Below are 14,621 nucleotides of genomic sequence, written 5' to 3'. Positions count from 1 at the left end.
CAAGTCCAGGTGGCTTGTTGCATTTCCTCCTGAGGCACTTCACGCTAAGAAGCAGGGGTATCTGAGGATGGACCACGTATGCTTTTAAAATGGTCTTTGCATATTGTTTTGGGTGCTTGGTCTCTGTTCTTACATAAGAAATCACTTGCACCTCCCTGAAAGATAGAGACCATTTTAAGTGACTGCTAGAATTTTTTTAATAACGGTTTTCTTGTGCAGAGCAGCCACTTTGTGCATGTATTTGCTTTACTACTAGATTAGAGACTGATGCATTTCTGGTACTAGAATTTAAGATTCTGATAGAGAGCGAAACCTGAACTGATGAGATTTCAACACAGGTTGCAGCTCATTGCCATTAAATGTTAATTTTCAGTTAAAGTTAAAAAAAGAAAAGGGCATGGTATATGGCAAAATGTCAAGTTTCCATTCAGGAAACTGATAAGAGTTCTTCCTCAATGATTCATTTAACATTTTCTTTTAGTTTGTGGTTGATCATATTGCTAAGACCAAACTTATTTTGAAACAAAAGCTTTGTTGCATTCAGTACAGACAAATCCTTTAGACTTTGATTTTGCTCCCTCCCTGCTAGATATTCAGAATTGTAACTCTCCTCCTAGGTTTGGGACAAATGAGATTTTAAAGTATCAGAATGTCTTGCTGAACAGAAAAAATAAATTCTATTTCCTGTCCTTCCTCTGTTAGTGTGGAAAGTGAAGCCGATTGCTTTTTCTGGCAGAATTTCTGTAGTATGTTTTGTGTGCTTTTTGTCTTTTGTGAGTGTGGATTTGAATGCTGGTTTTGACAACTACATGCTGCAATTTTGGGTTTGGTGGATACAAATTAGAGCTAGCTTTACACGGAGCAGAGGAGCTGTGCAGCTGCAAAGAAAAGCAGAGGAGGATTTACAGTATCTGTTGAGATTCGAGAAAATGTTTTATACATTCTTCCTGCTTAATCTCAGAGAGAACAGATGTAGAAGAGACCTGAAGCAGTCTGAGCGCATCCCCTGGCTGGCACATCTATATGTGTGCCACTCACGATCAGCCTCTGTTCATCTTAAACAGTGCCGGTGAGGGATACACCACAGGCAGTCTGCAGAGGTACAGCTAGTGAGGGCCTGGGATAAAAGCTATTTCTAACATCCAGCCTAAATATCCTTTGATCCCCTTTAAGCTGATAACATCCTTTCCCGTTCCCCCTGGACACAGAGAACAGTCTGTTTATGTATTTTGAGTGCATTGTTATGTCTCCTCTCCGTGATTTGCTGCTTGCCTGTGCTTTTTCCCAGGCCTTACTCCCTCCAGTGCAGAATCCAAGTGTTTCCCTTTGAAGATGCTCGGAGCACCTGACAAATTGGGCCTTCCTCCCAGCGCTCTTCATGTCGATGTGGGCCTTTGTCTCGTGCTGGCTAGCTGCTCGCCGAGCACTGTACAGCTCACCGTAGTAATGGTTTTTAGATGCCCAAGGCCCATTGATTTTATACAAAGCAGCAGTTTGATGGACACAGTAACAAAGCAGCTCTCCCTTTCTGGCAAATACTACAAAAAGCTGCAGCCAGCTAGGTAGTTTTTGGGGGGGGGGAGAAAGGATGAGGATGTTTCTGTGTATGTCTAGGGGAGAAGAGTCAGGTTTAATATGTGGCTGTTTCATCAATGGATTTCTAAACATGCTTTTAAATTTTGCCACCTCTTCCTCAGCTCCTGCTTTCTCATGAAATAATCTCTAACTGTTCTGCTGGTCAGGGATTCTGCCCTGCCCCAGCGTGCTCCAGGGTGGGAAACCAACGCTGCAGAGGAAAAACGGGGAAAAAAGATGCTCAGTTAGATGGCATTTCGTTCTGACCCAAACCAACACATACCATTTCAAAATCGGAGGGGGGGGGAAGCAACCCACTGAGAACAATGTGAAAATTAGCACAGCATGAAAGAGAAACAAACCAACCAAGACATCGTACCTGTGTTTTGATCAGTAGCTGTCGGGGTTGATGCAGGGATATGTGTGTGGAGCAGGACACAGATTAAATCAGTGCTCTGCTGTCTGGGACAGCATCACCCCATCAGTTTTACTAGAGAGAAGAATGCGGTATCTGTGTAAGAAACAAATCTCCGGCCAAATTCCTTCCTGGTATAATGTAACTGACTGCTGTCAAGTACAAAAAAATTGCTAATCGTCTTACTGAGAAGGTACTGAGCTGAGCAGCTCTGTATGAAATCAAACTTCTCCAAAGTGTGATGGGATTTAGAGCTGATACTTGACAGAAAACGGTGACCCTCTTTTGCTGTCTCTAAGTGATAATGTCAAGGGAGAGGAATTTTTTTTTCATATTATCCCAAGTGTAAGGTTTTTTTCATTAAGCCATCTCAATTCCACTAGTAGATCTTACACTATGTTCTTGTCAAATGGAAAAATATCTCCTAATGACACTTACTTTATTTCCAACAGGGCCAAGCAGGTCTGACTGGAGAGAGGGACATTAAGGGATTTCCTGTAAGTGATGTACTTGCGGGTGTGTGCAAGACACAGATGGGTTTGGTGCCTGCCTGGCACCATAAATGCCACCTAGCTGGACTGCAGCTGGTTCAACCAGCTTGCTCAGATGCAACACTTAGGTCAATTGTCTCCAGCTCAGACATTTCTTTGACAGGCAACCTCACCTTAATGTATTTCTCTGCAAATGAAGCTTAGTCTTCCTGCATGTGAAGCATAGTGCTGAAACACTCTGAAGCAGAGCAGACATGCTTTGCAGATTCCCCTCTAGCCAAACGTGGGCAGACAGAAGGCCCCTCCGTGCCCCGTGAGGGTCCTGGCACTACCAGAGCCCAACAGTGGGCACCGTTAAATGACTCAAAGTATATCAGCTGCTCTCAACTCTCTCTTGCACCTTGGTCTGCCACACTGAGCTGGAAACCCTTTAATCAGATTAAGAGATGTGTCCAAATGATTTCTTGGCAATACCTGAACAGATGCACACAGGAGATGTCTGCACTGGCACATATGGCCAGGGTGCAAACAAACTGGTGTAGATGATGGTTAGCTGAAAGTGAGCTAGTGGAGGAAGTTGGGGTTTGGTGTTTTTGGTTTTTTTTTGGCTGGCAGCATCCAGAGAGGTCCTAGGTCCTCTGGGAGGTTTCTCGTCTCTTCCTTAAGTCCACCTCATCATTTCCTACAATTCAGACACCCTTTTCTTCAGTCCTTCCTCCTATATCCACCCCTGGTTTGCAAGTATCTCAGGGATGTCCAACAAATTTGAGGAGCCCAGGCATTTCCACTCTATTTTATTCACCAATTTGTTAGCCTTGTTTTTATGTTTCGCTTGTGGTTTAATCTCTCCATGTCATGTGTTCTTTGGGAAATGCATGAACTTCCTGGTTAGAGGGGAACAGCAGACTGATATTCACAGTACACAGGGATCTTTGTTCAAGAAAAGCTTAATGAGTATCTTCAGAGGCAGAAAGTGATGTGACTAATTAATGAAAGCAGAATGGAGGATTTATGTTCCAAATCAAAGATGAACACATGTTGGAGGGGAGCAGTATTTTTATCTCAGTGTTTTAGCCTAAAGCATTACACAGTGAGTGCTTCAGGAGATGTTTATAGCCTTCTTGTGGGCCCAGGCCATGGGAGCCAGCCCCTCCTGCAGCTTGGCCGCTCCTGACCTAGTTCTTCAGTGTTAGAAATGGTAACGAACCTCCTGGGAAGCTGGTGGGAGCCAGGACAGCACTCACGAGAGCACTTTGGTCCTTGGCATTACATGCCCAAGAGTCAGTTTGGTTTCTGCTGGTGAAATGCTTCTGCCTTTGAGCCTGTGGAGGAAAGGGATGCAAATGATCCTGGACAGGGTCTTCAGTCACATGAGAACAAATTTCTGTTTCTTATTTGTTTTAGGGTGAACCAGGCAAGAAGGGTGAGGAAGGTGACAAAGGTGCTGATGTAAGCATGTAGTTCTACTGTTGTTTTACTTTCCTTTTTTGTCTCTTCACTGTCCTTCAATCACATGCCCTTTGGCAGGTTGGTTTGTGAGGGAGCAAGGGTCGTGCCCACAGTTGAAAGTGCAGAGCAAGCAATGATGTGAACCTTAGATTTGAACTTACTTAATACATGCTAGAAATCCTGATCTTTGGGGTTTCCTTGGCCATGTTGTCAGCTGCCCTTCTCACCGTGCTCTCTGTCCCCTGTGGTTGTTCTGCCACACAGAGCTGCCACAAGGTAAGGAATTACCCCCCCCACTGTCCCTCCCACATGCTCAGGGGCAGACTGGCTTCCAGAAGACAGCAAATTGCATGTGCAGTGTTGGAGTTCTCACAGCTCAGTTCTCCCACCCTAAAATACTTCCCACCATCTATCTGTCCCTGCAAGACCTTATCTAAGGCAATGGGGCAACAAACTACAGCCTGAGTGTATGTGAAAGTATGTGGAGAGGCTTCAGGCAGTATGTGTCCCAGCTAGGAGCTCTCAGAGGCAGCATGAGATCCATCAGGATGGGCTTGTGTGCCACTCTTCCAAGATGGTGCTCGCCACATGTCCCAGTTTCCTGGTGTAACAACGTAGAGAAAGCCCAGGTAACTCACTGATGTTCAGAATAAATATCTGACAAAAGCAAAAACCCATTTTCCAGGTAGTTCAGCATAGTCGTTAACGCAAGTTGCACGGTATGAAAGTTTGACAGGAATATACACCCTGGGTTTGGCCCACTGCAGAAGTAGGAACCAAACTGAAAGGCATGGCTTTGGGTCAGAGGCTCTGCAAACATGGGGTATAACTGAGGAGTTTTGCTTTAAATAGGGGTTTCTCCTGCATTCCTACTTAACCCTTGTAAGTTATTTCCTCTTCTACATCTTTTCTTTTTTAAACATCCACACTGCATAATTTGGTGTCACGGAGGCAACATTATGAACAAGCAGCCTATTCCGCAACATAGTCCAATGTTAGTTTTCTTCTCCTTCTTGCAGGGGGAAGGTGTTCAACAACTTCGGGAAGCTCTGAAGATTTTAGCCGAGCGGGTATTAATTCTTGAGCACATGATAGGAATTCATGGTAAGCATCACTATGGTTTTGTTTTCTAGACAACTGGGGGCTCTGTTCAGGCAGCTGCTTGATGGTTAAACATCCTCCCAGTCTCCTAAGCTCTCTGTCTAGTATCTGTTTAGGCCAGGTTTTCAAAACTAGGTACCCAACATGATCCTTAGAACTGTTGAGGACTTGGAGCTTCCACCAACCATACTAGTTACGCTGGCTTTACAGTAGCAGGTGAAATGACCCCCCGCAGTAATTTTTATTACAACTCAGAGAGCCAAGTCATGAGCAGCAGCTCAAGCCACGTGGCACAGCTCATCTACTAGCTTCCCAGGGAGCTGCTCATTTCAAGTCTGTAGGCCAATCATTTAATCCTGTTGATAGTGTCTTCCAAGTGGCTTCAACACCACTGAGGCCTTTGCCTTGTGTAGCACTATATTTTACAGAGAAACCAAACAGTGCTACATGTTACCCTGAAAACCAGTGATCCCTGAATGTCTTGTGATTATAACTTACATAAAACCTATTTTCACAATCAGATTTAAAGAAAGTCTCATGTGTTTTTCATTCAGATAGCTTTCTAAGTTTTCTGTTGAGGCTATTTGCTCTCTCATCACTGGTATGGTGTGTGGCATCACCCCTTAATGCACAGGTTCTTCCCTTAACCAGAGCGTGGGTTTGTGCAATTGTCACAGATCAAACTTCTCCCTCTGGGGTACTTGAGGCTGACTTACTGCACTGTAAGAGATGCACTTTAAGATGCCAGGAGTCCCTCAGAAGCCAACACAGTGCTAAAATTAAAATGCCGTTGAGCACTTCAAAGCCAAACCAGTGTCAGTGCATGGTGCTGTGTTATATGGCTGCACTGGCTTGGGCAGCTACACTGCTCTTCGTTGTTGAATGGCCATGTGTCTTTTAGAGGCCCAAAGTGCTATTTCCAGAAGCAAGAGGCAGCAATAGCTTAAGCTTTTCGGGAAATCATGAATCACAAACCCATGAGTTAACCACAGTCACCCTGACCTTACCTCTGCATTAATCCTAGTTTGCTTCATATTTTCATTGGATTTCATACACCAAGGGCAGGGTTTTTATGCTGCTTTGCTTTGCAATGGTGGAGGCACCAGGAAGGTGCCCAGTAGATCAGCCAGGCAGCAATCCATGCCCAGCCTGTGCGTTCTGTGGGGAAGGGGAACCCAGTCCATAAGCATGGTGCAGCGTATTTACAGGCCCCATGACTTGGCCCTCCATTGTCTTTGTACCTTCATTTGTACTAGTTTAAAGCAAAATACCAGCTCTTCAGGAAGCTTCTACAGACACTGGGGCTTGGGCTAGGGGATTCATGCAACTTTGCCCCTGCAGAACTGCCTGGTTTATCTATTTTATACATTGTCGGTTGGCAATACAGCAGCAATGGGGCATGCACTGCTGTTATTTTGAAACAGCCATTTCAGCAAACCTTTTTTACTGACATAAATGTATTTTCTCAGGTTGGAGATGAGTTATTTATACCCCTGTATACCTCTATAACAATGTAACTGCATCAGCAATAATAGCTGGTTTTTAATTGTACAGTGTAGTTAAGGCTATGTTTAAACACCTATGTTGCATGACTGTATATAAATAGGGGGATTTTAATCCAATAACAGTATAGATAATAATATTATTATTCTGTGCTTTTTGAGATAGTTCCAGTCTTTAAATTAAGACATATTTTAGGCCCTACAAAAAATACTTTTTAGAAAGAGAACTTGGACAGTAAGGCATTTTTTTTCCTTGTGCAATTGTATTCATCCCTCTATGTGTACATGGTTTAAAAAAAAAACAAAACACCAACAGAAAAAGACATAAAATAACAAAACAGAATTTCCTTGAGCCCAGACCTCCCTGCAGTGAAAGCCACCACACAGGTTTAAATCACTCGGCATCAACTATCTGGTCATGTTCCCACTGTACGTGTTAAGGATTTTACCACAGGTTCCTGGGCAGTCCAACTCAGCCCAGCTTTAAAGACCCACGCAGAAATGCCGATCGCATGCTCTCATTTTCCAAAGAACCTTCACAATCAGTGTGGTTTCCAAAACCACAGCCACCCAAGCAACAAGGCAAAACATACCAGCAAACAAACCTCTTCTCTGCAATGGGAGGCCAGTTCGACATTATCTGGCCTAGCGAACCAGAGAGCAGCCCAGCAGGACACACAAAAGCCCAAATTGTTTCCTTCCAGCCAACACAGCACAAATCCTCCGGCAGCCACACGCTCACTTGAAACAGAAGTGCTGCCTCGTGGGATCCAACCAAGGCTGGGTGTCTGGCTTGCAAGGTTGGGCTCCTGGCAGGGAAACAAGCAAATGTCGATCTCTGAAGGCAAAAGGAAGAAGAAACTGGGGCATTAAAAATTATGAGGCAGCGTTGAGTTGACTGCTGGGAAAATAGAAGAGTGGTCATAGTCAAATGCGTATTTAACTTCGCAGGGCAGGACACTGTAGGTAGAGGTGTGTGTTACTGCGAGGCATGCTGGGAGAACAGACAGCCAATATTTATTCCCAGCTTTATTGATAATTTGGCTGTAGCCTAGGGTGGATCAATCCTTTGGTTCAATCTGTCCAGTGTCTGAAGATGTCCTCCTTACAAGGAGTGAAATGGTACTTAAAGCCCCAGGAGCATCACTTCCCAGTGACCACTTGGCCTCATCCTTCAGTAACAGGAGTCTGTAGGCAATGCTGAGTAGCAGCTATAGCCCAAGAAAGATTATAATCAATAAAAGAACAGCGCTTTATAAATGGAATTACAAATGAGAACAGGACCTGCTGGGCCACATGCAGTAGGAATACTTACCCCAAAGAGTTTAGACAGAGCAGAGGGAAAAGACCTAATATAGGAGTAGCGTGATAGCAGCAAACACGTACCTCGACAATTGCTTGCTGGATGGAAAGGCAAGAGGAGGGATGACACTTCTTCCAGAAGAGGTAGCATTCAGAAGGGCCCATTTACTCTTTCCTTAGCCTCCCCTTTTAAATAGCGCTCTCCCGTGGCTTTCTCTCCTTACAGACTCTTTATCTTCCATTGAGCCAGGCTCTGGACAAGACGTGATCCCGGGTTCCCCTCTGCGAACCAGCATCAAGATCAAGCGTGGAGGACCACAGCAGCCACAGGCCTACCAGATCCTCTCTTCACTGCTGGATGACAGTGAAGCCAAAAGGAGAAGCAATCGGATGAAGTAGGAGCATCTGCATGTTCTCTGTGCCTGTTCACCAGTTAAAGATACAGTATCCCAGTGCTTAATTGCGGAGTGCAAATGAAGCGGGTAGGAGGTTGCAGTGTTGGCAACTGCGTTTCCTTACCTGGCCAATACTATGCCCTTATTGCAGGGAATGTCTTATCCATAGCTCAGAGAGGGTCTTATGAACGTTTGTCTTGATTTTGTTGTTTTGCCTTTGGAATACGAGATGGCAGGTATCGTCAGAAGCTGTCTACAGAAATGACACGTCCTGACTGGGTCTCAAGAGTTTAATTCTCCCCTTGTTTCCTCACTGCCCTTGAAAGTTACTCAGTTAAAGCACTGCTTAACCGGCTGAGACAATCAATCCCATCTAGACTCAAAGCCAAGCCTTAGCCTTGTCCATTGATATAGTTGGTGGCATCCGCTTTTATGTGGTGGTATCATGCTGATTTCCAGGTGAAGATACCACTTCATAGGCCGTTAAGGCATGACCTGCAAGGATTTCTTTTAAGCAAAGAACAAATTGGAAAATTCAAAGAACATTTAAAACAGTTACTCTGAAAATTCATGTTACTCTTTGGACTTTAGCATCAAAATCTTGCTAATTGCATGTGAGTGGCATTATTTCCATCCATGGTTGGCTAAGCAAGGACTTTTGATGCAAATGTTCATGGCACCATTGACTTTCTATCTATCTTCAGTGAGATTAGACTGTTTCTGTGAAAATATAGAGCAGTTTGTATGAGATATGATGAATTGTGCAAGAATTTTCCCTTAGTGTTTTCAGCTTGTGCATACATCCAGAGATAATTCAGTTAAGTAGTAGCAATAACTATTAACAGAAAAGAATATTTAGCAATAATTTCTTAATCCTACATCAATAAGGAGAAATGTTTTCACACTGTTTTGTTTTTATCTTGTGAGTAAATCCTTGCCATTTGAGCCTGGAGACAGTGTAGTAGCAAACCACAGCCTAAGCAATTAGAGTCTATCTTGCACTGTGAGTTAAATACAAAGTCATTTTACTTTTTGCAACAACTTGTTATTTTGGGGGAAGTCCCAGGGTTAAGAAGTTGAGCCTGCCCTTCAGTGGCAAATGAATCACCACACCTGCTGTGCAAACCAAATCAGACAAGTTGACATCATTCATGTAGACAGTGATTTTTGTTAGAAAGGGCGAAACTAATCAACAGAACTGATGGTACTATTTTTAATTTTTTTTTTTTAATTCACACACCCCTCTCCACCTTGTTCTGACAGTTTTCAAATTCAGCCCTCGCTAAAAGTGAGCAAATTGAGTTTGCATTTGTCATTTTATTGTGTAAGTCAGGTAAATTGGTCACATTCTATCTGGTTCCTAGTGCAAGGTACAGCTGTCTGCACTGCTACAATATTTGTGTCAAAAGCTGTTGCAAAGACCAATAACTGTACGGTCCATGTATCAGCAACCCTTGTCACCCAAAGTGATCTTCCTAAGGCAAAACCAGAAGCATGTGGTACACTGGAAATGAGGATTAAAATGAAGGAGCTCTGCCAGCCCAACATTAGCCACACATTAAATTAACTTTCCATATATACTGTAAACATGGTAGACCTACAGAGACATCAGAACGTTCAAATCTTTCTTCTGAAGATCATTGTATTTTCAGAAATGAGCAGGTTGACTGAATTCACTATATGTCTTCATTTGGCCCTGCTCTTTAGAAATCCAACCATGTGTCCCAAAGCAGGTGAACTGGTGTAAGTGGTGCTGAGCAAACACCAGCAACTTGTCCTCATACAGAAGCTTTTTACTGCTGTGCAGGTAAATAATTAACAGCCTTGGTTTAAGCTGGCATGGAGGCTGCAGTAAATGCATTTCCTTGCCCTGCTTTTAATTCTCATGCTGCTTGGCTAATGCCGGTGGTGTAGCTCATTCAGCAGTCAACCCAGGTAGTTCAGTTGTACTTCCGTATGCGCAGGTTTTTCCTTTGGACATTGCAAAGAAACAAGACCAAAGCACTACAAAAGTCTGGGGAGTTAAAGAAAAGGTAACAGTCAGGTGCTGTCTTTCCCTAAGACTCCAACATTTGAAGTGAATGCAGAGCTTTCCCAAGAGCTGATGCTGCAGGCTCCAGCGTTCCTTTGCCTGCCTGCACTCTGAGCTGGAGCGTGATATAGTCAGAAGACAAGAAACAAGTAAAACTGCCCAAGTCAAGCAGGTTACTGACCTCAAGTAGTTTTCCCATATTAATAATTCTCACGGGAGAAGGAAGTAAAATCTCCTTGAATGCATCTTAGTTTCAAATCCAGCACTAACTCTAAATCCAGTGCTAACTCTAATGCCAGAATGTATATAAAAGATGCTGCGTTAACCCGGTGTCTTAAGGCTGGCAACCAGCTCTCAGCCTAAAAAACAGTCACAAATACAAACAGCTCAACTTCCCAACAAATAGTGGATGCCTGAAGTACTGTACAGCGGCCTGTGTGAGAGCAATCGCCTGTTGATGGACAGCTAAGCATGGTGCAGCCACTGATACATTCTTGGAATAAGCTTTCCATTTAAGAATTAAGTGCACAAAAAAAAGAGACGTTTCCCCATTTACAGGCTGATTACCATGTAGGACTTGAGATGTACGTGATTACCCCTTTGCTGAATCGGGACCATCTTGGTCTGGCTCACATGGACATTACATGACATAGCTGGTGGCTTCCAGGAGCTGACCCCTTATGCCTGCCAGTAGGTGTTGGAAAATCAGTCCCTGGAGACTGAGCAGAAATCCCGGTTCAGTTGAAACATGTACGCTGGGCAGGTTGGTGCTGACGACAGTCACTTGCCACGTAAAGGAAGCAGCCTCATAGCAGCTTCAGGAGCTAAACTAAGCCAAAGCAAGCTTTCAAAAGGGAAACGGCAAAATTTGGTTTCGCTGGTCCTATAGCTACAATTTGGGGAACAGGGAGTACAGTGAGGGCATTTTCATTTCCTGATGCTTTGGAGCCTTCACATGGAATTGAAAGAGATGTTTTTCTCCCTCCAAGTTTGTCTTCCTGAAGTCAAAGCTATTGCATTAGCTTGATGAGTGCTCTCTTCAAGACATTCATATTGACTAGGATTTCGGATTTTAAATTATTCAAAACAAATTACTGTCAAGATGAAAGGAAATTTAATGGAAGTTGTTTGCAATGAATCCTGCCAAGTCAATTGTCAAAAGACTGGTTAGGTTTGGGTTGCAACCATTTTAATGATCGGCTTTTCCAGATTTCTGTATGAGCTATGTAATTTTTTTTTTTTTTTTCCTCCCCACACTTCTTGCTTTATTTAGCTACATCTCTCTCCTGTGCGGTACTGTATCTTTAATTTGGGTGACAGTAGGATTATACCAAATGGACTTTCTCTCTCAGCTGGGGTTTCATTCCTCTCTATTTACAAAAGAGTTGGACCACACTGTTGGAGTTGAATTACGTTTTTTTACAGGTGAACACAGCCTCACATGCTGACACCAATGATCTTCATGACTAAGCAAACCACTCCAACCACATTTCCCATCTTAGGCAGGATACCAAGGTTCATTTTAGCCAGGTCATATAACGCATCTTGCCGTCTCTATGTAACTTAGAGAGTGGATTTATTTTGAATGCGTGCTCATGTAGAAATATATTTTAATTGAAATGTTTAGTGCTTTATCTTACATGCATACTGTGCAATACCATAGTGTGTTCTTTTCTTTTTTTTTTTCCCCCAAGACTTTTTTGAAATTCTTAATGTTTCTCTGAGCTCCAATGTGTTTTTGACTTGGATCGGTTCTGGTAGTAGTAATGCATTTTCCTTGCCTTGAGCTAACCAGAAGCAGCAGCACATTGCACAACCAAAAAGCTTTGCAATTTGTGCACCCTCATCTTCACCAGCAATCTGGTACACCTGGGAGGCGGAGAGTGCTTCTCTCCAGAGTATCTAATTTGCACTTACTGTAACGAATTGATAGCAACCCGGGGAAATCAGAATAAACTAGAGAGAAGAGCCCTCACCTGCTCCCACCAAACTCCACAGTAATTTTGCCATCGACTTTCAAAGGAACAGGCCATAAAAATGAGATCCAGACCTTCAGCTAGCACGGACGGGTGCTGCTTTCAGTGGAGCAGAGCCAACGGCTCACAAGCAGCTTTCTGAGAGTTTGGCTCTGGGATTGGGGTTCGCTCCCAGTCTCTGCAATGAACTATTTTAACGTAGGAACCTGACCACTGTGACAAAGGCTTCTAAAAGACAATCAGTTTCTGGAATTACTTCTCAATACAATTTATTGGAAATCCATTCTCCTCCACATTTACACCTTCTGTCTTATTTGAGATTACATTCCATTCTCGTGTTTGGTGGTACAGGGGTTTAAACTACTCGCAGTTTCTGTGATTGAGTTGAAACCAAGCAATTCAAAGGTGCTATAATTGTCCACAAAGCACATTCCCATTCGCAGAAGGAAATGTTAACTTTTTCACTCGTTATTTTACACAGTATTTTTTTATTTATATCAGTGTGTTTCGTATGTGTGCAAACGGACCCAGCTTCTCTCATTGTAATAAGCTTTACAACCATTTGGTCTTTTATAGGGCAGCCATACGCAGTATCTTGCAATCGTGTAATTTCATAACTTAGAGCAAGAATAAATCTCATCTGACACGATGAACTCATTTATGGCAGGCTCTAATGTTTGTTGTAAACACAACCCATTTGTTCCACCTCTTGCATGGCTACTTATCTGTTTTCATATTGCTATGTTATTGTTCAAAATATCTATTTCTCTTTATTTGCTATGGGGTTTGTTACTGTATATGGAATGTTTTGTATTCAGCATTTTCTTACAGACCAGAGTGGGAACAGTATTCAAGAACCCACAAATACCAAAGACCTTTCATGTAATGCACTGAGAAATAAACATACTGTAAATGAATACAATGTCAGGTGTCCTGTATTTACAAAGTTCAGAGCAAGTCCAAGCAAACTGCATCCTGAAATTAGGGCATCTGTTTTTCTTCCCTGCCATCTCAACTTTCTCTGACTGTATGTTTGCAGGTCTCTTAAAAAACAAGACTGTGCACAAAGATCCTGCTTCATCTTCTGAGGGGAGGAAGGGGCAAAAAGGGCCTGCTTTAACTAAAGCCAAATCTGGCAGTTCCCTTGCCTGTGATGGACTGACTCTGCTGCAGATGTTGGCTAGACTGCTTCAGCAAGCACGCCTGCCACCTCAGAGATTTGAGATTTGTCTCTAGGACGCACTTAGTCACTACTCTGCCCTCCCAGCCACACTAAAAAAAATACAGGGGCACATCCTGCCTTCGTGGTGAGGCTTTTAATTCCTAAAGCAGCCCAGGTAAGCCTTCAAGCAATGTCAGCTTTGAGCATCTTGCTTTGCGTTGCAGAGCCAGGCCCTACCTGGTTATGGCAGACTCTTCCTGCAGGAACAGCCCTCCTATTCCAGCAGGAGTTTGACATCAGTACAGTCACAGGGATCCCAGCTTTCCCTCAGCTAAGGCAGGGCACTGTGAGGACGGGTTGGCTGCAGCAGACTCCGCGACAGGGGAACAAGCCAGAGAGAATTCTGCAGTGCTTGAGAGTGTAATTTAAAATCTCTTGTTATTTGCAACTTGGCTAATTGAAGACAACAACAGCTGCCCAGGTCTCCTCCCTGCAATCCCCTGGTACCTCCTGGGCATCTGCCCCCTCCAGAAACCGCTGCGTTTGCCCACTTGCCTTTCTCTGAATTTGCCTCTGGGCTTACAGAGACCCCCCCTTCCCTGAGTTGTCACCCCTTGTGACAATTCAAACTCTTAGAAGAGGCTGTGGGTAGGGTGGTTTTTTTTTTAACTTTTCTACAATGGGAACAACTACCCATTTAGTTGCAACTACCACTACCTATCTGTTTGCAAAGGGAGGCTTTACTCCACAGGAGCCTTGGCTGTAGGAGAAGACTTGGGCTGTTTCTGTCAGAGACATGACAGTTCTGGTTTCTGAACTTGCTGCTTATATCCTAACAACAAAAACAAGAGATATGTAAATCATAGCCATTTTCTTCCCCCCACTACTGATCAGATTACACTGCAGATACCGATATTGTGGCAAAGTCTAAGTCTTGCCAACTGAGAAATGTCCACAGTGTCAAGGCCTCTGCTTCATACAGCTTTTTGCATCACAGATGAGGACATACTCAAGGTTACCTGATGCCCAACAGCCCCATGCAGCACTTCAGTGCATCTCTTAGGCTATATTTATCTTGGGTTTTGTGTCCTAACACCTCCAACTCCGATACGTTTACCCTTACAAAAAGTCCTTTGAGGGAAGGCGGTTCTGTTAATCGCTACTGTACAGACTGGGAGATACTGGATAAAAAGGCTAAATTAATTTTGTGGGACTTCTGTG

The 14,621-nt window shown here is 43.6% G+C and overlaps 1 protein-coding gene across 7 annotated transcripts in view; it reads left to right on the top strand.

Annotated features, from left to right (window-relative positions):
* Positions 1–13,152, top strand: part of COL26A1 (collagen type XXVI alpha 1 chain) — a 195,846-nt gene extending 182,694 nt beyond the window's left edge. For 4 of the 7 annotated variants that reach the window (XM_054847523.1, XM_054847524.1, XM_054847519.1 and 1 more), the window contains 4 exons: positions 2,443–2,487; positions 3,886–3,930; positions 4,950–5,034; positions 8,062–13,152. In XM_054847523.1, coding sequence (XP_054703498.1) covers positions 2,443–2,487; positions 3,886–3,930; positions 4,950–5,034; positions 8,062–8,234 — 348 coding nt within the window. In that variant the 3' untranslated portion in view covers positions 8,235–13,152. The remainder of the gene's footprint in view (positions 1–2,442; positions 2,488–3,885; positions 3,931–4,949; positions 5,035–8,061) is intronic. The other 3 variants (XM_054847520.1, XM_054847522.1, XM_054847521.1) reach the window with 3 other exon arrangements.
* Positions 13,153–14,621: the final 1,469 nt, after the last annotated feature.

This window comes from Grus americana, chromosome 19 (assembly GCF_028858705.1).
Source record: "Grus americana isolate bGruAme1 chromosome 19, bGruAme1.mat, whole genome shotgun sequence".
NCBI classification, from domain to species: Eukaryota; Metazoa; Chordata; class Aves; order Gruiformes; family Gruidae; genus Grus; species Grus americana.
Note: the sequence above shows the minus strand (reverse complement) of the source record. Positions and strands in the feature narration are given on the sequence as shown.